General features: G+C 35.2%; 1 protein-coding gene across 1 annotated transcript in view; it reads right to left on the reverse strand.

Annotated features, from left to right (window-relative positions):
• Positions 1 to 15,488: 15,488 nt before the first annotated feature.
• LOC129224303 (uncharacterized) overlaps positions 15,489 to 25,866 on the reverse strand; it is a 30,164-nt gene continuing 19,786 nt past the window's right edge. Inside the window, exon 3 of the mRNA XM_054858736.1 lies at positions 15,489 to 15,776. Within this exon, the coding sequence (XP_054714711.1) occupies positions 15,489 to 15,776 (288 nt within the window). The remainder of the gene's footprint in view (positions 15,777 to 25,866) is intronic.

Raw genomic sequence — 25,866 nt, forward strand, 5'->3', positions numbered from 1 at the left:
CACGAGTTAAGGCTCTGAGATATTTAACTTCTATTTTTATCAGCCTAACCTAGCCCTGTTTTCAAACTGTTGCGTAAAATCGAAATACGGATTATTTATTTATTTATTTATTTATTTTTTTAAGAGAAGAACGATTCTTTTTTAAAGAAGTCTAGTTTTTAATTTGCAATTCATGTCACATTTTTTCAAAACTTAATTTGAGTGTGTGGAAAGAATTCAAAAAATTTCAGATTTCAATGAAACTTTCTGTGTATGCCCTATTAAAACTTGTGTTAGAAAAACGTTTCAAACTATTTTCTGATGGAGAATAAAAATCGTAGCCAAATCAAAAAGTGTTCCTGAAGTTATTAGGGCAGAGGGGAAAAGCGGGAAAGAATAAAAAGGTGGAGGGTAATTCCTATTCCTAGAGATTATTTTCTGCTCTTTTTAGATCACAAACCGCTACCAATAACTAAACAGTTTTACAAAGATTAAACATTATTGCAAAAAATAGCCTACTCAAGATTAATGGTTGGAAAATTTATTTAATTTCTCATGCAATAATAGTAATTAAGTTCCTGGTTAACTGTCGGCTAGCGCTCTAAAAAGCCGTTAGTGAAATTGAAATAAAGAAAAGCTACGTAAGTAAGGTTAGAGTGTTAGTAATTTCAAAAAAAAAAAAAAAAAAGGAAGATAAGTATAAAAAGGAAGATATAATTAATCATTCATTAATGATATATTCACCGTATGGGCAGTAGAGTGAAAGGCTCGCTGTATTAGTTATGCAGGTAAAAATGTTAATTCAAAGCGATGTCAATTCCGGCAACTATGTTTTGACGGAAATAAATGTGTGTAATCTTGTACACACATGTACATGTCTTGTACACACACTTCCCTCATGGGAGGAGGCAAATAATTATTTGTAACTGACATGTGATTTAGGGTATTACTTTTGTAACATCATCTGAGTCGGACATTCGCAGATAAAATATAAAGTTGAGCATTTTATAACGTCTGCAGGGAAGTATTAAATTTAATTTTTAACCTTACGTTATAAAAAATTGTTAAATTTTCATGGAGTAGGAATTGGCACATTTTGTTTCAATAACTTCTTTGTACATACGATCTCTGGTTTTACAAAAATGAAGATGGCAATTTCGAACGAAAGCAGATATTTTTAAATTAATGTGCTAAGAAATTGAAGGGCCGTGGTAGCCCGATCGGTAGAGTGTCGGATTCGGGGCCGGAGGGTCCTGGGTTCGAACCTCGATGGTCGAAGACCCACCGTCGTCATTAAAGGGGACTGGGCGACGTTAAATATGCTCGTGGTCTCAATGTCCTCCAAGTGAAACGATACCTCTGGGGGTGCTAGTACTAGGTAGCTATTAGCTCCTGGATTAGTTCTAAATTCTCATTAACTGTTCGATCCGGTGATGGTGCTGCCAGCTATCGGTATATAAAATAATGTAGGCAAGGCACTTAGTATGCAGTCCTCGTTATAAATACAGTTGTAGTCAGTTGTGACTCTGAATAGGAATAGGAAGAAATTGAAGCGATATTTGGTCAAGCACTTCTTTTTGATGACTAATATAAAGCGTATATACTTACCCAATCATTTATCATTGATACATTTATTTCTGGCTATATGATAAAAGCTATTCTTTCTGAAAACTATAAATTGCTAAAAAAGAATCAGGCCCGCGGACTATGTTTACTATATATCATTCATAATCAATTTATAACTTAATTGCTTGCATTTCATCTTAAATATTTTGTTTCTAATCGTGTCTTGTTTCCACTTCAGAATATTGTGCATCTAATTTTGACGCATTTGACAATGCATTTGTTTTGAAATATGCTCGACATTCGTTGCAGTCAAGTATTGTAATTTTTTTAGCAGTTTCAACGTTTACTTGAATCAGGAATATAAGGTAGTATTTTTTAAGATGAAATTATAACTGTAAACAACGAAATAAATTGATGTATGGTTACTAGTTTACATGACTGTATGCAGTTCTTAGTTGAAAAGCGCTGTGAATCATTCTGCTGGACGTGATACGCTCAAGATACGCTCTTGAAGGTTTTAGAATAATGGTTTTCAAGAATCGAAATATTTTTACTTTTATTACGATACTTAATCAAAAGAAAAAGGTTAACTTCGAAATTTTTTGAGCTTCAGTCTTTTTTTTTTTTGTTCAAAATGGAAAAAAAAAAAAAAAAAAAAAAAAAAAAAAAAAAAAAAAAAAAAAAAAAAAAAAAAAAGGTTTGTTGTAATTAGATTTTTAGAGTTTAAGCAAAATAAATTAGTTTCCCTTCGCAAATTAGTTTTCGTAACGCATGAAAGACGGCGCCAAAAAATCGAGCTTTATTTTCACACATTTGTGCAAATTTTTAAACGTTCGTATAGGATTATTGATTTTATTATTGATTAATTTTATGCAATATATTTTGACTAGAAAGTTTTCGTACTTTTTCAGAATCTTAGTGATATTTCATAGAATAATAGCTTCCTTGTATATAAATTGATTGCAATTGAACTCCAATTGATTGTAACTTAACTTAAAAAATATCCTAAGTTACAAAAATAAGTTATTTTTTTTTTTAGAAATAAAGTATGGGGGAAAACGATTTTATTTTATAAAGAACGGAGTATTTTTAATTTACAGACAAAGTAAGAGTTCATCCCGAGTTTCGTTTTCAGCTCGGTTACGCGACGAATTTGACAGCTTATTTGTGAATCTTGATTGTTGTTCAATCAAATATCTTCTCCATTTTTTGTACACATAGATAATCATTAAAAAGTGAATAGTAAAGTTGTGGCATTGAATAAAAAGGAGTCAGAGGAGATGGGTGCAAAGTTTCATTTTTTGAATTATTGATTAGTTTAGAATTCGATTTTTTTAAAATTAGAACACGTTGCATTAGTTATTCTTCTGCTCCGCATTACTATTTCATACCTTTAAAATGTATTGATCTAAGAAGAATCGAAATGGAATTTTATCCCCCCCCCCATGCTTTTCTTGCTTTTCGTTCAATGTTGTTATTTTAAAAGTTATTTACAATATAATTCGTAATTTTAAAATGGTATATATTAAAAATGTATATTTTGTGCTGTTTGGTTTAAAGTGGGATTTTCCCATTCAAAATATACCGAACTCAAGTATGTTTTTTTCTATTAGTTACTAGCACATCAGTGAAATGAATGTTTAAGACTTTTTTTTAACTGTCAACTTTTAAGAATGGGAGAAAAATTGACGGAATCTTTTACTTTGAATTATGGAAGCTTGAAGGGAGAAGATTAAGGGAGGAAAAGAAAATCTGTAGAATTCTTTGAAACATTTTACATAAGAAACAAGCTACAAAAAAATCTTCAGTAGTAAAATATATCGGTAAAATTAGTAAATAATTAGTAAATTAATCTATATTATAATCATCGAACAGCTAATTATTAGGAAAAAATGAATTTTAGGAAATGAAGGCTGAATTATTTCCCTGGAGGCTGCCTTTACCAGAAACAAACATCCGTGCAAGCATTTAAAGTTTAGCTAAAAGTAGACAAAACTTGGGAATACCCCTACCCCCCTACTTTACAGGTTACCGAATGACCACCTTGTGCAAGAAAATTAAAAAAAAAAAAAAAAAGAGAAAAAAAAAAAAATCCACATCAAGCAATTTTTTTCCAAGCTGTCCTCATACACAATATAGGTTAGAGTACCATACAATTTAGAAGGAACTGAAGCAAGATTTGAATTAAAAAAAAAAAAAAAAAAACACAAAACAAAACAAAACAGAAATGGCTTTTTAGTTAAGTTGCAGATTTAAAGCTATCATTAGTTCTGAAATTTTCCATCAGTAGAAAGAATATTCAAACTAAGAAATTGGTTATTTTTAAAAAAATATTTTTTAGATTTTTCGAGTTAAATCATGAAGTGATCTGTAAGTATGCTTAGGTAGATTTGGGGAGAAAAAACTGTTAGAATTTGCTATTTTGTTTAACCTTGATTTTCAGTTTTAACCTCTGCAATATTTCAGTAGTCAGGTCACAATTTGATTCAGTTTTCTGTGTTTGATGCAAATCATTTTTTTTTTGGATGAGGTAAAAAATAAAAAATAGATCAAATGAACAAGTGATTAGTAATGGATAACCTTAAGGATAAATATCATCAAGACCATTCTCTACGCTTCGCTGATTCCATATTATAATGAGTAAATTTTTATTTTGTGCACTGAAAGCAGGGCTAGGTTCTAACAATGGAGTTTTCTGAATTCAACAAGTGTTTAGTTGGAATCAAATAGTACTAATTAGAATCTGAAGCATTTTTTCGGCATTTTCTCTTGGATCCGAGCATGGTAACAGATTTTTATTGGTCGGAAAAACATGACGCGATAATTGCTTTCATCAGAACAGTTGATGTGGAAATTATTCGCCAAAATTTTTTAAGAGTTGTTTTCTTAAACTACATGTTGAAGTTTGAATACGCAGTCTGGGTGAAAACAATAATCATGTGAAGTACTTGTTTTTTTTTTTTTTCAACCCATCGAATTTACAACGAGGTTGAAGCATAGGAAGACGTGTTCTAAACCCATCGTACATGACATTTAGAATTACAAAAGGAGAAAAGCATTGCAACATTTGCGTTCAAGAGAAAGAAAAATACGTTGGTCATTCCGAGGCGTTTCTATAGTGCAACTGTTCGTAAGTAGGAACAGTGTGATACCAAAGGTACAACCGCAAAAGCGGCGCAGTAAATCCAAAAGCATATTAATGTGGGTGCTGATGCTATGCACATGCTCGTCACAAAGAATCGGACCCCCTTCTTATTGTTGAAGAAAAAAAGATATTAACTTTAATTGCCTATGATATGCATTGACTCGTGAAAGAAGATTCAAAGCTAAATTGTTGTTGAAGCTGACAGATATTGACGATGCCTGCTCCTCAAAACAGACGGAACATGTTATCAATTAGGTTTTCTGGTTAAAAGCACGGACATTTACTTTTGAACCAGAAAGATATTGACATATCTTGTCCAAACTGTGCATCTTCTCGTTGAAAAAAAAAGATGGAATATTCCTTTTGCTCTTGAATGAGAAGGCCACTGATTCGCATTATCTACGGTATTGAATGGCTCTTTAAAAAAGACTGAAAATTTAGCTTACTCTTGAACCAGTATCAGCTATTGATGAAGCTTGCTTATCAAAAAGAATCTAACATTCCTTCGGCTGCTGGATCAGAAAGGTGATGCTATGCATTAGCTCATCAAATAGAATATTGCTGTTAAGACAGAAAGAAATTAATGCAGGTCACTGAAGCAATGAAATACTTCGTATGCGAGAGTCTCTTGTTTCAAGCGGAAGAAGGCACTAAAAGAATAGAATATTTTCCTTTTATCACGCACAAACACTAATCCTCATGTTTTTTTCTAAGTTTAAGTTACTTTCAAGCGTTGTAATAACGAAGAAATATTGGACAACTTTTTGTGCATTGGGAGTCTATATTGCGTTGTTGTTTTCAGCATTTTGATTGAGCAAAATAACATTAAATTTTAACAACAAAGGTCACGTGATTTAGCATGCAGATGAGCTACAACTAATTTGAAATGATTACTACGACGCCATTTACGTTTTTTTTTTTCGTATAGCATTACTTTTTTCACTCGCAAACAGTTTCCGAAGCATTTGGATGTAATTTTTAGTGAAAACTTATTCTTTACCACGCAATATTTGTTCAATTGTACATTTATGTATGCATAAATACTTTTAAATCACTATCAGAGTCACTATTTTTCGAATAATCTCAAAAGCAAGTCTTTTACTGACAGGTTGGAGTGTAAGAACCCGCGAATCTGCTAAACAAAGAAAAGTTCCAACGTTGGATATTGTGTGGTTCAAAAGGTGACAGAGTTGTGCAAAGTTCCAGAACAGGTCCACACATTTATAAGCTTTGGATTCTTCGTACCATCCCCTATGGTGTATAATACAAATCATCCGGTCATTCATTCAAGCATGAAAGTTTGTAGTTACAGAAATGAGTATATTTACAAGGAAGACTCCCGTAGCTTGCCTAACTGGAGCGATCCATTAAGTTAGATGTCTCTGTGGTTCTTCGTCCGTGTGTTTAAACGGTTGGAAACATAGAAAATGCGCAAAGAAAATCATTTTAAAAAGGAAAATAGTTTTTAAGCAAAAGATATTGTAAGCATATGTTTAAAACTGAAGTTTGAGGACCCAACTTTAGCAAGAGTTTTCGTTTATGGAAGTTTCCGCCAGAGTCACCAATTATTGTCGATAAACTCTTCAATGTGGTATAGTATTGCCTTTATAAAAGGCTTAAAATTTTTTAAATATCGCCTTGTTTACATTAAAAGTACATAAGAACAGGCATGAGAGAACAAGAGAGACATCTTTTTCTTCGAATTCATCCTTGAGCTTGAAAAAGCTGTACTCACTCTCTCAGAGAGCCCAGCACCAAGGTTTACCACCAAAATGGCTACTTTCTTATAGCGCCCTGCACACTTTTTTAAAGTCATTTCTAGCAGCCATATGGCAACAGCTCACTGCAGCTGAGTGGAAGTATGAGTCTTTTTTATAATTTCTATGTCTGAAGGACGAATATGCAATCACCAGTCATGTTTCTTCTCGTGGTACCTAGTGGAGAAAAGAAACAAAAGAAAAATAAAATGAAAAATAAAATGCAACAGTGATAATCGAATAATCGATTGAATGATATAAAGCAAAAAACTCAAATAATGCACAGCATTTATCGTTTTAAGTTGTCAAGTCTGTGGTGGAAGTTGTTGTTAGCAACTACCTGAGAGGAAGTCATGTCAATTTTTTACTAGTACCAAAATAAGGGCGTTATTACAATCTTCCTTGCATAAAAGGAAAAAAAATGTTTCTGAAAGTAACATCTTGTTAACTACTTCTTGCAAAGAACTTAAATTTTTTTTTCCTTGGGTACTTGAAAAAAAGTGTCATTAAAATTTTTCTTCAATAAAAAGAAAAGTGTGTGCTTGAGAGTAGCATATTATAAACAATTCCTTGAGAGGAAGTCGTGAATACTGGGATAAGGGCGTAATTAAAATTCTGTGCATCAAGTCTGGGGATTATTTTTAGTTGCAAATTGATACTTTCTTGATATTCAACGTCCATGCTTTCAACACATAGTCATCATAGACCATTTATGACGATAGCACTTATGTCGAAGCACATGAGGCAGCTTTATCGATGGTAATTGTGAGCAACTGATCATTGTAAATCCACTGAACATTTTGCATGAATTGAACGGAACTGCCGCCACTTTTTCGCTAATTCTTAGGGCGTGGTAACTTGATCGGTAGTGCGTCGAACTCGATCCCAGCCGGTCGAACATCCACCGCTTTCGTTAATGGTGACTGGAGCCTGGGGCGTGTACAGAAATTTTGGGGCCCGTCACAAATGACTTTTCTGGGCCCCCCTTCATATTGTTTTCCCTTATATTTTATGCATAGTTTTAAAAATATTGGCCCCCCTTCAGGCTCGTGCCCGGGCCAACAGGTGCCCCCCCCCGTGCACGCCCCTGAATGGGGCACGTTAATATGCCGTAGTCACAAAATCCTCCAAGTGAATCAAAACCTTTTGAGATGCTGGACCAGGGATTGCTCGGTTTCTGGTCTGGAGATATATATATATATATATATATATATATATATATATATATATAACAGAGCTATCTTGAAAACCCCATCCAACCGGTTAAGCTACAAATAGTGGTGGTAGGTACGGGGGACCTTGGAGAGTGAAGTGCTAAGATTACGTTATTTATTTTTTAATGATATATGCACGAAAGATGGTAAGCTGTCTCATTCCAATTAACCGGCGCATTATTAAATTATATTAAGTTGGCTCGTTTACGGCTCAAACGGGTACTTTTAAGAACGCAGGGATCATTTTCACTGACCATTTTTTCTGCCCTAAAAATAATCAGAGCGTGACGGACCTTTTAATGACCTTAAGTCCAAAAAAGTGTTTAATGATGTGGGTTTAACATTAAATGAAAACAATAGAAAAAAAAAAACATGTCAAGTACACTGAAGAGTCAGGAAAAGGGCATTCCCATGCCTTTTATTCTCAACATCAGGGGTGCCCCGATGGAAGGTTTATGTGACCTTCCATAAGTTTCTTTATTCAGCAAATTTTGTGTTATGATTCGTCAAAACTATCATCATTCGGGAAAATTACCATCATTCGGAGAAATTTTGGAGTGCTATTCGGCAAATTGGTAGTTTCCGCCTTCTCTAAAATTTAAGTTTGGGGCGTCTCTACTTAACATCGGGTTAAATGTGGTGGAATGTTTTCTGTATACAAAACACAGCTACCTTGAATTCTTAAGAATCCTAAAAATCGGTGTGAATACAACCCATGTCATAACATAACTGAGAGTTGCAGAATTTTTTTTTCACCAGCTCCATTCACCTGGCCTTCAAGATGTCGGGATCTAACGACGCCAAGCAATGCTTTCTGGGGTTTTGTAAAGATGTCACACAATGCAGGAATTACGAGCAGCTGTGGAACTCGCCTTCATCCTTGAAACTCCGAAATATCTCCGAAAAACACCCGTAAGAACTTGGCGCAGAACTCAGCTGTAACTACATGGATTCTGATCATACCGATGTTTATTGCTCCAGACTTAAAGGGAATTGCGCATAAAATTTCATCCATGGCCAGAACCCGGCTGTGACTTTTGAGGATACTAGACACGAACTTTATTTGGTGCCTCCGCCCCCCCCCCCCAAGCTATCCTTTAGTCCTACATTGTGAGGTGGTTTCACTTGAAATTTAAAAAAAAAAGTTTAAAATTTTTGGACATTAAAAAAAAAGATTTAATGTCTGCATTTTGCTCTTGTGCAATATGAAATAACTCCACTTTTAAAAAATAAAATCAATAGATTTGGTGCCACCCAAATTTTGATGCCCTGGGCCCGAATTCTGATGCCCTGCGCCTCATATGCCCATCCCTTAATCTGGCCCTGAACATGCCTAACATGTTGTAGAAAATAAACCACTCTGCATTTGTTTAGAGGCTGCAGTCAGACATCTGATCCGCCGAATGAAGTCTTGTTGATTGGAGAAAGCTTCCGTCGGCAGTTCAGGTGTCTGACGGAGTCTCAAATCTGCTCCTGAATAAGACCGTTAGAGGAAGGTCAGAATAGAGCATTATTGTTATCTGGACTCCCTATCTGCTCTTCAATCTCTTGCAAACAGACAATATTCCGATAACATTTACATGCATGAGTACAGAGGCCAAACAAAATTCTTAAAATACACCACCGGCTCAGTTATTCCATCCGAGGACTGCAGTTTCGTGATTTTTAGCACTCATCAGCCCGGAATAGGAATCACATGAGCTTGTGGCGAAAATCCTCATAAGAGAGCAAAGAGAGCCAAACAAACTGGTAGCTAATGTAGAATTAGCGCACCAGCAAAATTGATAACCATCTCCTTCCAGTGGATCCCGGCTCACTGTTTGGGTCCCTGGAAACGAAGCTGGACATCTTGGCAAACAAACGTGCTCCAGAAGCTTTTGAAAACTCTATCCTTTCATTCCACTTAATTCTCAATCAAAAGAATACAAGCAAAGAGTGCTGCGTGCCTCTGCTGACAAGTCTTGAACGCCCTTGTTAGAAGGAACGTGGAGCCAGGGACACCCCGATGGGAGGTTACTGTGACCACCCAAAAAATTTACTTATTCGGCAAATTTTGCCTGACGATTGAGCAAAATTATCATCATTTGGTGAAATTTAGAGTTCCATTCGGCAAAGTAAGAATTGCCAAAAGTAAGATGCATTGGAAGGCAAGAGAAAATGGCATCATAGCTAATCGTCTCCGCATTTGTCAACACAGCAAAAAATAGCTGATACAAAATGAAGATTTACGTGTAAACTTTAAACTTTTTGTTTGAAAAGCTTACAGCAATTAAAAAATTTCCCCTAAATTCTTTTTTTTAAAAGCCAACAGCAGATGGCGCCACCACAACTTTTGTGGAGCAAAGTATCACGGTGCAAAAAGAGCACAGCTCTACTTATTTACCGGTTTTGCCAGACCACTCCAAAGAATATTCTTTTTGAAATTTAAAAAAAGAGAGCTGTAATAGGACACGCTTCAGGAGAAAGCGAAGAAAATATTTCATATTTGCATGAGTGTCCACTCAAGTCGCCATTTAGGGGGGCAAGAGCAGGAACGTCATGATCAGAGGTCAACGTGACCTTCCAAAAATTTCCTTATTCGGCAAATTTTGAAATTGGGACTGTTCGGACACTTAGATCGAAAACTTTTAGGTCTAAAATTTGCAACTGTTAGCTATCTTTGACAACGCAACTGTACGCTTATTCTAATGCAGTTGTAGGCGCTAAGGGAGAGAGGGGTGCTGAGGTTTCTTATCCAAATATTTTAAAAGTTGAATTTCAGCGGAATGTTTGGTAAAATAGGGAAAGTTCGTTTTTTTTTTTGTGTGTGTGTGTGTGTGTGTGTGGAAATTTTCGTCACCAAACTTGCAAAGACGCATTTGTAGGCTATCTTTGCACCATAAATGTTGTGAAGTTAGACGGCTCTCTCCTGGAATTTTTCCGTAACTGACGTCAGACTTTGTTTGATAATGCTAGAAGGAAGAAGGGGTAGAGGGAGGTGAACCTCCCAAAATCTTTCCTGAAGCTTAAGTCCATTTTAAGCTATTTTTGAGAAGGAAGTGTTAGTAGGCTCTCCCACTGAAATTTCTAAGAACGAAGTGTTATGCATTGGTTGACAATTGCTAAGGACGGATTCCAATGGCCAATGTAGCGCGTAAAAAAGTAAGTGTAACTCGATGCCAAGTGAAATAAACTAATGCCAAAACTCTAGAACATTGCAATGACGATAATTTATAGTGCGTTGAAATCCAGAAGGCGTTGAAAAGGGTTCAAAGGACGAAACGGTCATTTTGGGCAGAATACGTAAAAGTGAATAAATTTAATTAACGCATCCAGGCGTTCCGGCGTAAGATGTTACTATGGGATATGGCTGCCATGGAGAACGATGCAAGCTTCCACACGTCATGTGATGCTTTACACAACATCATCCAGCAGCTGTTGGGGTAATTTATTCCATTCTTCTGTCAGTCATGGATAAGGGCATCCTTGCTTATTGGAGGGCGTTATCGACCAGCAAGACTGCTCCCCAAAGCATCTCAAGCATTTTCAATATGATTCAGATCTATAGAACGTGCTGGTCATCCGATGGGTTGAATATTTTGAGTGAGCTAGACACTCCGGGACGGCGATTGTTAATGATATGTTACGTTGCCATCCAAGAAAACGAATTTATCGCCCACAGCGCCACAGAACACATGAGCATGAGGCAGTAGAACAACACTAATGCATCACCAGCCGTCATAGTCTTGTTTGGAAGCACACGAGCGACGTACGGCCATTGATCATAATCTTACCCATACAACTTGTAGGATACTAGTCCTTTTCTTTCATGTTTGCCGGCTTATGCTGTATCACTCTCATGCCAGGTTAGTTGTCGTTTAAAATTAGACGACAGACTGAACCTGCTTTCATCTGAGAATAGTGCATAAGCCCTGTCGACTTCTCTCCAATTGCGATGCGGAAGATATCATCACAAACGAGCAAAACGCTGACTTTTAGGCAATGGGATGTAGAAAACAAGCTGACGAGCATATAGTCTTACTGCATTCAAACGTCTGGCAACAGTTTTTCTAAGTATTTACTTGCTAGTAGCAGTAGTAAACTGCTTTGCTACCTCAGTAGCTGTGTTGCACTGGTTCCTTTTCATTACTCTAGCACTAAGTACCAATCTTCTGCTAACGTCGTATTGCGTACACGACCTCCCTCGTAACTTTTGCTACACATTCCATTTGTTTGAAATGATTTCCAAACTCTCAAAACAACCCTGTGGTTGACGTCTACTTCCCTGGCAAAATCTAAATTTTTCTACTCTTCTTCAATGTTCCCAACCACACGGCAACCCATAAAATTATCTGAGAGATGTCGGGAAGACATACCGAAAAATGCAGGTTCGGCAATCGATTCTTTCCCGTCAAATTTTGCTTTTGAACAACAATGGTCATTACGCGCCCAATTCTTTATATCGCTTATAAGCGCTGTTACGTGACCAGCAACGTTGTGAGTCTAAAATTTGCATACTCACTTATACTGTGTCCCGAACTTATGATATTTTCCATACTACCATGACTTCCATTTTGTAGTTGCTAACGCTGCTATTGCCATCCGTCCTTAGCAATTGTCTACCAGTGTGCTATCTTTGGGGACGTTAGGAATAGGGGTGAGGAGTTCGGAGTCCCTACATAGGAAATTTTTCGAATTGGAAGTCTTAATCTTTAGAGACATTAGGCGAGAAGGGGGGAGGGCGTATTGTGGAATCTCTCTCAGAAAAATTCTGAAATTGAAGTTTTAAAACGCATTTTTGACTATCTTTGATCACGTTTGGAGATCAATTATAGTCAGAGTTCGAGTGCTGCTTTCACAAATTCATATTTGAGTTTTCCAAACATAATTTTAAGCTATATATTGAGACTTCTGAAGAGAGGGTGGGCTTTTATTCCAGGAAAGTTTTCAGAATTTAAAGCCTAAAGATGTACTTTTAAGCTGTGTTTGCTGACGTTGGAGGAAAAGGCAAGTTTTTGGCTTTTCCCGGAAATTTTTCGACATTGAGGTTCAAAACGTATTTCTGAGCTATCTTTGGCAATATTTGAGAAAGGAATGAGAAATTCGAAAGCTCTCCCGTCTGAAAACACATTTTGAAGTTCTCTTTCGCGATGTCAGGCAACAGAATGGAGGTGGGAGAGGTCCCCAACCACAAATTATTTGAAACTTAACACACTAAAACGCAAGACTACGGTTGGCCAAGTTAAGGGACCAAAAGAAAAATATTAAATTCGCTTACCTTCTAAAAGAAACCGACTAACATGTGATCCAAAGTTGTCGAATATATTTTCTACTCTCTAAAGTAAGAAAACAGAAATCCTTCTCTACTTCCTTTTGAAGTAGAGGACTCTTGTAATGAATGAGAAATCAAACCAAACTCTGAAATATATAAAGTCGCTTTTGTGATGTGCCAATAAACAGTTTCGTGTATCTTTTTACGCCTCCCCCTCCTTTCTTACTTTTGTCACCATTTTCCTGTAGTAAATAAAAAAAGGGGGAACGTTTTCGTTTTATGAGGAGGTTTTCAAGAAACTCTCTTAAAATCAAGTGTTATTTTTTTTAATAAGTATAATCTAACTATGTAACGAAAATTGGAAAAATTGCATTGTTTTCTTCCTTTTGGAGTTAACTTCTACGATATAAAAAAAACATTGATCCCATAACTCCCCCCCCCCATCCCGGAGAAAACAAGGTATTGTACTGATATGCTACCAGGAAAAACTCTTGTTATGTATCTGGCAGTAATTTTCCGGTTGTAATTTTATTCTGGTAGTAATATGAAAGTCTTACATTTCGAAGATATTTTATTTTTGCTTGCAGTAATAGTTTAAACTTATAATTTACTTATTGGGAAAATACAATTATTTTTGCCAAATCAAATGGGTCAATTTGTCGCCCCTATAAAAGTGCCGCCCGGAACGGACCGTCTCCTCCGTCCCACTCTAGCTACGCCGCTGGTAAACCTCATAAAACTTTGGAATCCCTAAAAATATCCTTATAGTACAAGGAGTGGGATAAAATACCTGTCAGTGAGTATAATAGCAGAAATTTTGTGACACGTTTAAAGCTCTGTATTGAAGCTAAAAGTACAGTTACTTTGAAAATTTGTTAATTTATGAGACGAAAAAATGTAGTCATATTTATTTTGAAGTTTGGTCGTGGTATTTTCATTAGCATTAAATTTATAATGTATCATGTGTGTCCACGGAATTTCAACATATACCAAATAACTTCATTAAAATATCATCTGTAAAAGAAATTTTACGTTAAGCATCATTTTAAAAACAACAATCGTTCATAATAACATTTGTAAAGCGTTTAAAGTTATTTTTGACATCAATACGTTCAAGGGATACAAAAGAAAAAAAATCTCCCACAGGATGACAACGTCGAGTCTTCCAAGGTTCACTCGTCACACAAAGCAATGACCTTGTGACTCTGCTAATCACAAAGTGAAAACGAAAAGCCACGACAAAGTAAAATCAATAAGCACTCTTGATTGCTCAAAAAAAAAAAAAAAAAAAAAAAAAAAAAAAACCGTCTTGAATTCGTCTTATGTAGATGTACAGATAATGTTTACAGACGGTCCCTGCCGCTCAGTGACGAGAGCAGTAGGGCCTATGTTTCCCATTCCAATCCTGGACATGTCTAAATGTTATCGATTGCTATGTGATATAAACTTTTTTCGATCTTGTCCTAGTAGACCGTGCTGGTTTGATTGGTATGGCGTTAGACTCGTGACTGCAGGTTCCGTGTTCGATGCCGACCAAATCAAAGATCAGTAATCTATCTGGGTCACTTGAGAATTTTGACAGCCTGTTTCCTGGCAGACCTGAGCTCTCACGATGCGAAACTGCACTAGGAATCATATTTTTGTATATTCCAGCCAAATGAATCTTCAAGGGATCTTTAATATACCGCATTATCACGTGACACGGAAGCTAACTATTTTCTCAGACTTTGAAAAGATGCCGGCTGGAGTTGCGTTTGAACCCGCCAGAGTGGAAGAGATATTGTCATTAATGACTTTTTCAGAGAGACAAAGCTACATTAGTTGGAGCAAACCTAACCTGGCAGCATTGTGAAGGCTACGCAGATCCTAACCACAGCATTACCACACTAGTAACTAGTTTGGTCTGTCCCAACTATAGGCATTTCATGGTATTTAATTAATTTTATGAGGATGAATTTATACGTTGTTGTTCAATAAATATTCTGAAAAATTTCGAAGATTTAACTCAAGTTTTATATTTGCGTTTTAGAAATATTTTGAAGATGTACGCACTTGACTTTTATTTTTAAATTTAAATTTTCTCAGACCAGATATGGTTCTATTTGCGCGTTGATTTAAACAGCTTTATATGCATCGTTAGGAGGAGGGAAGCAACTGTGAAGGGAAGTACCGTATGTTTTTCTTAGCAACACGAATGATTGGAATCTTTATCGTTATTATTTCGTAGTACTCGGTTTTGATTGCAAAACAAGCATTTGGCTTATTTTTTATTTTTCAAAGTTGTCGTTTTCCACGAAAATATTATAACAGCACGTTATGCTCTTACAGATTTATTGAAGTTTAAACTCATAAGTCCTTTTCTGAAGTTTCTGCAGGTTTTGTCCTTTGAAAATGTTGAGCAATTAGCTGTTTGAATTTTGTGGCCAAGCCGACGAGCTTACCGAAACGATCTCGAATGCCTTTTAGCAAGCAGGCCTCCACTTACGTAGGTCACGGCGGTGTAGGAAATACTACTTCAGCTCTTACCACTCATTCTTAAGAAGATTTCTAAAAGGAAGAAGACAAATTTGTGATACTCACAGGACGGGCACTGGCTTCTTGATGACCAGGGGCTTGACCCTGATGACCTCGACCTTCACTGGCACGTGTTTTGGCACTGGGATGGGCACGGACTTATGTACGGGCACCAGGTAGGGCTTAGGGATCTTGATGTGAATAGGCACGTGATAGGGTTTCGGGACGGGCACGTGCTTCGGTATGTGGACGACGTACGGCTTGGGCACCTTGATCACCTTCGGGATTGGGTATGGCTTGGGTACGGGCACGGACTTGTGCACGTGGATCACCTTGGGCACATGCACGATCTGTAGGAAGAAAACATTGGTATTTGTGAGGGAGTTGAGGTGGATAAAAATACAATTACAGCAAAAGCATGTGACTATTTCTGAAGAAGAGATTTCTTCTGGGCTTTAAATGATTTGCAAAAGACGCATAGAAATGACTTCGGTGGTGAAACTCTCAAAGCTGGTATACAACCACCTCTATCCTTAACCTCAAGGCAGAAAAGCTGGCGAACAACATGAGGAGAAAGTGGTGGTCATTGGGTCATTGTACTCGCCAAGAAGTAGTGGTCACTTGTACAGCCAAAATATAATCCTAGTGCGCTCTCTGGATAAATTATAGCTCTGTGGTTACTATTTTCAAGGATAATTCTTTACAAACTTCGTTGGTAATGGTTTTAGGAAGTGATATCATGAGTTCTTGCTACAACTGTTCGCTGTAATTGTTAAAGTTCGCTGTAACAACACCATTTATTTCAAATCCAGTCAACTCTCAATAACTCGAAGTCCCAAAGACCCGACTAAAACCTTCGAGTTACTGATAATTCGAGTTATGAGAAGATCCTACGTTCTTTTTCAAGAGTTTGGAACACAATGAAGACTGACATAAAACAATATTCCAGTTATAAGACTTCAAATAATCGAGAGTTGACTGTACTGTCTGTCTTTCTTAGCTGAGACCTCCCGCCAATTTGCGCATGCGTCAGGTCTGCTCTGATTTTATCAAAATAGGGTGGAAAACCCGTAATTAAAATTGACAAATAACGTGGTTAGCAGTTTTTATAAAGTTGCGCCGAAAAAGAGAGAAAAAACAAGTGCGAGCTTAAAGTGTCCATCCTCATCTTATCGTCCATTTTTAAAATGGAATCTATCCGGAGTGCTAGTCTTTGCTTTCGAAAACGGATAGTACTACCAAATTGAAATATACTGGATGAGCAATTTTTGTTCCTCAAAGATGTTACAAAACAATTATTTAAATGCGTTTATTTACCCCTGAACTGCATATTAATATAAGCTTTAGAGACTACAGCTTCAACGGTTTTTACTTTACATTCACTTGTACTAATTTTCAACATAGCTAAACTTCTATATTTCTTAAAAAATGGACTCTTTATCAAATTGAATAATGTTTTCAGATGTAGTCAAAGCTTATGAACACATGGGGAAATTGAGTGCGAAACAAATAAGGCAGTGCGATGTAAGTGCCAAAAATAAAATTTGGAGATAACCAGCACAGAAGGTAGGTGAACCTCTCCTACGTTTTGGGGCAAATGATAGTACTAGAAGCTCTGTTAGATTCTGCTATACATCATGATTTAGAAAATCTTTTCAATGAAAGCCAACGTAGGACCGGAACTTAAAACGCGTTTTACTCAGAACTTTACAATTAGTTTAAACAATTTTAGTTATTTGGTCACTCTAGGCCACGGGCTTAATATAAAGAAAGCTAGAGAGAAACGTTGAGTGCTACATGGCTTCTAAAAACCAGGGCTGCGGATGCGGAGGTCGGAGGAAAAAAGATCGACTATGAATCCGGCTCTTCAACTCCGACTCCGCAGCCCCCGCAAGAAACTTAATTCAAATGCAGACGGGAGCTTTTGGATGATTGCCAGTAGAGTAATACCATGATCGAACTCTTTCCATGTACCGTAGATCGCGATTTTCGTGAATCATCGTAATCGCGAAAATTTAAGCCTCGTGGAATAATTTTGTACTGCGGAATTTTCAATTTTCCGTGTCTGTTCATAAAAAAATTTCAAATTTTTCTGGTCGCAAACTCACCGATATCTTTACCTTCGCGAAAATTACGACTCGCGAAAATAAATGCTTTTACAGTTTAGTTAGAAACAAAATGAATTGACCTATCAGTCTCACGGAACAAGTAAGTCATACAATCACGATTTAAAATAAATGCTTTTACAGTTTAGTTAGAAACAAAATGAATTGACCTATCGGTCTCACGGAACAAGTAAGTCATACAATCACGATTTAAAATAAATGCTTTTACAGTTTAGTTAGAAACAAAATGAAATGACCTATCAGTCTCACTGAACAAGTAAGTCATACAATTACGAGAAAAAAAACGTAAAAAACAATTATCGAAATCAGCTGAAAAGAAAAATCTTTTTTTCTGGGACTAATTAAAAGTTCATTGAGTCTTTTCAAAAATAAACTTGGTAGGCAGTCGGAGAAAATATTCCAGGTATAGAAATGAAAATATTAAGGAAAACATTTCTCTTGGTTTGGTTTGACGCAGTTCAATGACATTTTCAAGAGTCTATTATTTTTCTTGAAGCACTATTTTGGAAGACTGAAACCAGTCTGCCATTGGACTAAGAATTGAATAGCACTTATTCTTTTCCAGCAAAAATAGGATGAAGTAAAACAGAAATACATTAGCTATATACTTGACGTTTTGCTTAGGAAAAAGAAAACCGGAATATCGTTAAAATTGCCTTCGTGTTTGCTCCTTTTGTCTTTTTTTTATTCTTTTATAGACAACATATGTTCTGATTGGTTTTAGAGTCAGTTGGAAAATGGGAAGGTAGTGTAATTGAAACAAACTGTATTACAACATTTTTTAGTGATTTTTGAAAATAAATTGTTTAGGCATAAAGACGAAGCAACATAGGGCAAGTGCTGCAGTAGTCGATCAGTCTCCAGTAGTCGACCACAAGGACATAAAACTACTTATAAATAGAATATATACAACTCAAAATCGGATATAATGCATTCTCACATTCATTTACCTATCCCTTATTATCATCCAATAACAGTGAAGTTGTGTGTACTTTTTATTAAGTAGTAATGAATCATTTTATTTTAAATGGTGTGCCCATCATCCTAGTTTGCGATTCGATTTATTTTTCAGTTAAGAAGAAACTTCTTCAAATATGTAATTTGAAGAAGTTTCTTGAAGAGAAACGTTTGAACTTGAAGTTTCAACTTTGAAGTTGAACTTTTGAACTTGAAGTTGAAACTTGAAGTTGAACTTTTGAACTTGAAGTCGAAACTTGAAGTTTCTAAGAAGAGAATGAAGGAAAGAAGTACTCTTCTTTCCTTCATTCTACTGTAAATCTGCTTTTACTTCTGTTTTAATGAGTTGTGTAACATAACGTTTCAATTAAAAAATAAATTCGATTATTTTAGTCTCGAATAGACTCGATTATTTTTAGAGGGATGGTCGACCATTGGGTACTGAATTCTTCTGTATTTCCAATAATCGGCCATGGCTGCTTGATCACTGATTCTATACTGCTTGGTTTACATACCCAGTAAGTAGTCGACCACATACTTACTATGGATTTTCTAATGTTCGTCAAATAGGCAATGACACAGTGACAATTTAGCTGTTTTGAGTAAAAAATCCCTTTCTAACGTTATTTCTTCTAAAGAAAATGTTTAAATTTTGTGCCTTAAGTTGATGAAATTGATAAAACAAATGATCTGGTTTCAGTTGACATTTAATCTGCAATAATTCTTTATATTCTCATTGTAAAGAATTAAGAGGTCATACTTCAATAGTTACGTTAGCTCAAATTATTTCTATGAGCGTTAAACCTTTCTATTGCTCATTATGCTAAACTATTTGCTTCACCAATGGTTCAAGAAGCCTGTATTCTATTTAGGCTAATTATTCTAAATGTTGGTACCACTTCTTATTACTGTTTCTAACCAAATATTTAATTCATTGGGTTTTCTTCACAAAGAAATCGAAGTTTACTTCTTGTTTCAGAGGAAGCACAGAGGATCGGGCGTTATCTCTCGCGGAACATTTTCGAAATCAAAGATTCAAAAACAATTTTAGTCATATTTTCCGGAGGGGGTGAGTAGTCAGGGTCCTTCTTTCAAAACTGACGTCAAAAATTGTTATTTTAGGCAATTTTCGGTAGTATTAGAAGAAAAGCGGATAGGGTTCTCCTTCAAATTTTTTGCAAGACTGAATTAATTTTCGGCAACCTTTAATAACGTAAAGCTGTATCCGCTTCTCTCAAAGGAAATAGCAGGTGTTCCATTCCCGATGTGTTATTCTTTGGAAGAAATGGTTTTGGTTGAGTCTCCCTTAGAAATTGCTGAAAATGGAATTTTAAGTTATCTTTTGTGATGTTAAGAAAGTGGGGGTTTCGACGTTGAAGGTTGAAAAACGCAATTTTCGGCTATCTTTAGTGAAGTTAGGGGGGAGGAGCCCTAACGTTACCAGAAGAGAAACTATTGACAAAAGTAGAAGAAAGATTGGTAGGAGATTCGGGGTTCTCTCTCGAAATCTTTTTTGAAACTGATATTTTTTTAGGGTATCTATGTGAAGGAAAGAGGGGGAGGGGGTGAAAAAATTTAAATTATCCATATCAACAAATTTCTAGCACACTTAATAATTCAAGTTTATACAGGGTGACAAAAAATAACTTAGACTCACATGATACATTATACTTTTAATGCTAATGAAAATATTAGGACCAAACTTAAAAATTAGTATGAATACATTAATTCGTCTAATATATAAAAAATTTCGAAGTGGCAATCTTAAGACTTAATACAAAGCTTTAAACGTGTCAAAAAATTTTCGGCAATGGGCCGCAACGCACTTACTGATACTTATATCCCATTCCTTGCGTAAAGATTTCTTTAGGGAGGCCAAAGTTTTATGACTTTTAGCAGACAACCTTGTCTCTAAGATGGAAACAGAGAAAAAAATAATCCACAAACAGAATAATCCACGGGATTCAAATCTGAGAAATACGGTGGCCATTCTTGAACTCCAACGAAGTCCGGAAAATGTGTCTTGCACCAATCCTGAAAGCATTAAGCTGTGTGTGCAGGTGCGAAATCCTGTTGGAAGGTCCATTTTTTGTTTCCAAACAGCTTTTGCGACCAAGGTATGACAACATCTTCTAAAAAGAGTTTGCGATATGATTTTTGATTAATCGTTACCCCTTGATCAACAAAAACAAGTGGTGTTCTCCCAATCGAACATATCCCACCCAAAATGATTACAGATTGGGATTGTTGACGCCGTTCAGCAATGAAAGAATGTCTTGGAGACAAGGGTGTGTGTTAAACCTCATAAAACTTTGGCAGAAATCCCTATGCAAGGAATTGAAAATATCAGTAAATGAGTTGCGGCCCGCATAGCAAAAATTTTGTGAGACGTTTAAAGCTCTGTATTAAGGCTAAAGGTAGCTACTTTAAAAATTTGTAAATATATATTAGACAAAATAATGTATTCATATTAAATTTGAAGTTTGATCGTAAAATTGTCATTAGAGTTAAAACTATAATGTACAGTGGTGGTCAACATTATAAGTACAAAAGGAAAAACCACCACATCTTCGCTGCATTTGGTCGAAAAGTTATGCAAATTTTATGTCTAGGAACTAAAAGTAAATGAAAATTTTTTCAATAACTTTTATTGGAAATACAAAGGAATTTCTTACTCGGTAGAAGGAAGTTTGAGTTTAGATATCCATGTGATATGAACAAAATTGGAAGGACAATTAGATTTGTGCGTTCTAAAAAGCAAAATTTGCATGTTTTTTGTTCTACAAACTGCGCTACATAACGATATAAATGCTTAGTAAGCGATTAACAGTCGTCCCCGCTAGGTAGAAAACTTAAAGAATTTCAGAAAAAAAAGTAGTGGCTTGAAAACTTTCCCGACATATTCTACGTCAAATCGCAACAACTTTGAATAGACCAGCTGCGTCGCCCGGCTTTGCATGGTTAACCTCGAAAATATAAGTTATGTCAAATGACACGAGTTCAACACTCAGGCTTGAACTAAAAAAAAAAAAAAAGTCAGTGAAATTTTGCGGCAGATTGCGGGAACCCCTCCCAAAAAGTAAACAAAAAAGTTTACCGTTCATATTCGAAAAAAAAAAAAAAAAAAAATGCCAACAGATCTTTCATCTCAATAATTTTCTTCACGCTATACATTTTAATAAAAGTATTGTTACAGAAAGTTGAGATGAAGTATTGAATAATAATTTCAATGGATGGCCTTCGAAAAATAGGGATTTTGTGTCGAAATCTAAATGTCATAATTAATAGTTTTTAATTGATATCTCCGCTAATTATTATCGGAGGATTATGTTAAATAGCCAAACATGAAGACGGGAAGATTACGAATCCTTCGATACCTGGTTCGACGGTCAGTTCACTGTCGTTCGGATGAAGAAGCTTGGACATACATAGATACATAGGTACATACGCTCAGTTTTTAATTATATAAGATAGAGATCGGTCGATTAAAACTTTCTCAAAAATTCCGGCAAATAAGGTCGACAAAGAAGAAAATGTAGTCTTCTAGGAGTCTTCTAGTTCTGTGTGTGTTAAATTAAAGATGATAAGAGACGATATTGCTCCAAAAACCAAACATCAAGAGATATTAGATGGGAATTCAAATTGCGATATAGTGCTCGAACTGTTCATCTTTTACAAAAAGAGAATGTGAACTAGTGTCATGACAGACACTTAAAAAAGTTCATAATAGACCAAAGGTTGAGCGTGCCAAAATAACGTTGTGTAAAAAGTTTGATTTTCCGATGAGAAAAAGTTCAATTAGATGGTTTTTGCTACTTCTGGTACGAACTCTGTGAAGGGAAAAAAGTTATCTCAAAGCGTACATTTGGTGGCGGCTCAGTAATGGTATAAGGAAGTTTCACAACGGACGGAAACTGTACCAATATTTTTTGTGTAGGGCGGAATGAATTATGAGAGTAATGTTAACGTACTGAGCAATGTTTTTTTTAAACCAAAATCAACGTTAATTACGAGTTTAAACTGTATTTGCTCCAGCAGAACAATGCATAATTAGAAGTTTCTCACACCTCAAAATCATTGCTTAGTGCCTATTACTGTACTGGCCGGACAAAACACAAAAGGCTCGATCTATGTTTAATGGAAACTTAGTGAGGCATTCTGGCACTCGAAGTATGAAAAAATGGTATTCAATATCGAAACAAGTAAGAACTCATTTTCTACATCGAAAATACTAGGATAAAAGTTTCTATGAACGTTCTTCACCTTACATAACATCAATATTGATAAAAGTGATTGAAAAAAAGCGCAGGGAGATATTATTGATTGCTATGGTTTTATAAGGCAAAACGCTCGCTGTCCTTACAATTTCGTCCAGTTTTAAGATTCACATTTTTATTAATCACGGAGAAATATTTATGTTTCGTATTTTAAAATGTACTGCATTCCACAATGATTTCTAGCATAAAAAGGCATTTTGTGTATAAATTTCGTTGAATTATTTTTCTTTCTGTGCATTTTTTCTGCTGTCCTTATAATTCTGACCACCACTGTATCATGTGTGTCCAAGTTATTTTTTGTCACCCTGTATAATGCTTTAAAATTTGAAAGCGATCTAATTTGATGGCAAAGTTTTGTTTCATTAGGGATTATTGTTAATGGTATAATTTTATTTAAAATTAAAGAATTAATAATACATTTAACTGCTATACTAAAAATACCATGACGATTAAAATTTTCATTCATAAAAAATGTGTACGTTTTACCCAGAGTTAAAATCTACAGACAGCCATTTTAAAGAACTCTCTTTCGTACGGGATTTTCGATTTATCGAATGGGGTGACAATCATCTGGTTAATTGAGGTTCTATTAAAAATTAAGTAACTTATTTTTCGGCGTTATTTGGATACATGTAATGTACAACATTTAGTGACAACGTAAACAATTAATTTCATCTACACGGGAATGAAAAAATTGCAATTTTTACATTATAAATTATTTAATTTTGAAGTATCAAAATAAATGGCAAGCATAATATTCATGGTTCAAATTATAATGAATTTTTTTGTTAGCGCTGTTTCACAAGTCCTTATTCTGTGAACCGATTTGAGCTGAATCTTTTTCATTAAACTTATTTAGAACTTCGGTAGCAGAAACAGCGAGACGGTGCGACCTGCGTTGCAGATTTTTGAGAAATTCTGGGGACTATTTCGCAGTTTAAGGGGAAAAAACCTGCAATTTTTAAAGAAAGTAAGTCTTACTTTTCAGGTAATGAAGATCTGTATTGTACAGGGTGTCCGAGAAAGATCCGTACAACTTCAAAAAATAATTGAAAAAGAAACAATAGGGTTACAGCGAAACTAATTAGTACATTAGATAGAATAACTCAAAAAGTTTTTTTTTTCTATAACTTAAGTTATTACCTTAGGAAATTTCTACATGAGACCCTTTCGTATCACGAACAATATCAAGACGATAATCCAATTCCATCCACGACCATTTCAGCATGCTAACATCAGCAGTAGCTACAGCTGTTTGGATGTTTTGTTCCGTTGTGTTTGCGTATCGGATTTTGTTTCAATAAACCACGCAACACATTGAGATTTCTTCACGCGATCAGCCATTGAAATGACTGAAATGCTTTAATATTCCTTTGCGTGACATGTAGTGCCATGTATAGTCAGAAACACACTGCAGAAAAAAACTTTTTGAGTTATTCTATCTAATGCATTAATTAGCTTCGCTTTAACCCTATTTTTTCTTTTTCAATAGATTTTTGAAGTTGTACGGATCTTTCTCGGACACCCTGTATTTTCTGGGATATAATCCATTAGCAGCACGTATAGTATTTCAGGGCTGCTCCCGTAGGGTATAACGCTCCAAAAACTCCAAAAACGCCGTATACTGTCAAACATTTTTTAGTCATATAGCGTATACACTCAAGCTTCAAAAGTTTTCACTTATTATTCAGATTCTATCATCGAAAACAATGAAAAGATTTAGCTACCGGTTACAATTTTTACTAAGGCAGACCCTTATAGCTGCACATAAGGAGCAGTTATTAATCGTTACAGTTCTAGTTAATTAAAGTTAATTTTCGAAACATAAGGAAAACATGAAACTTTAATTTTACCAGTTTTTTCTTTCTCTGGAAAACCCGGAACTCTATCACTTTTGGGTTATACCCTCACAAAGTTCTGGATATATTATGTATGTGAGCGTTTACACATATTGTACATAATAGGTTACTGGAAGTATACCCCCAGAAAAAGTGATGGAACATTACTTTGGTATTTTATTTTTAATCATTTCTCCAAGAGGATTTTGCGATGATTAATGTAATGTAGGTTTCCTCGCAAACTATTTTTTGATTTTTAATTCGTGTCGCAGACTGCTGAAAAACTTAGCCTCTGGAAACAGAACAGCTATACCAATTGTTTTGAGTCATTGACTTAAAAAAAACTTCATACGGAGTCGCTTTTTAAGGGCGTTAACGTGTTAACAATTTTGACGAAATACGTCAGTTCCGTTGTGTCAAAAAGATCAAAAAACACTCTAAATATAAATTTATAAAGCATTTGTTTTTTTTAAATAACTAATTTTGAGTTCAACTTTAAAGTATGGGGAAAAAATTACTAAAAACTTTTTGAAATTTTCCATAAATATATTTATCAATTGTGCTTGATGAAGCATATGCTATTAATTCTTGCTTAGTAAAACTAACAAAATATTTTTCGTTGATACAATTTATTGAGCATAGTTCATATGTTTAATAGACAGTATGATTTCGTGAATAAGATGTAATGTTTGATTTTATAATATATTACGCATAATTTCATTCAGAACCAAATTTTCAATGATTTTTTTATTAATTGAAAGCAGATATTACCCCTTCTCCCCCCCCCAAAACAGTACAACAAAACATTTTATTCACATACGTTTTCAAACAGCAAACTTCTTTTTAAGCTCGTTTGAAATTAATATTTAATGCATAAACTGCAATAAATAAGAAATGATCAATATTCACTATTACTAACTCCTTTTTATATTTATAGAAGGTTTGTAGTTACTCAAATAATTTTGAAAATGCGTCATTGAAAAATTTAATAATTTATTACAAAATGTTTTTCATTAACAGAATTTTACATTGATTTAATTAGAACTAAATAAACATCTTCCTCAACTTATATTCATGTGATTTTGTTTTGAAACTTAATATTTCTTGAAAGAAAGTTCCATATTTTTTTACTTTTTACCTAAAATTTCTTTTCAAACACTTTTCTTCGGGAAGAAAAAAATCCGCTTTTAAATTAACTCAAACACTTTTGAACTCAATTTTGAATATTCTCTTTAAACCTAT

Source organism: Uloborus diversus, chromosome 6 (genome assembly GCF_026930045.1).
Source record: "Uloborus diversus isolate 005 chromosome 6, Udiv.v.3.1, whole genome shotgun sequence".
Lineage (NCBI taxonomy): Eukaryota > Metazoa > Arthropoda > Arachnida > Araneae > Uloboridae > Uloborus > Uloborus diversus.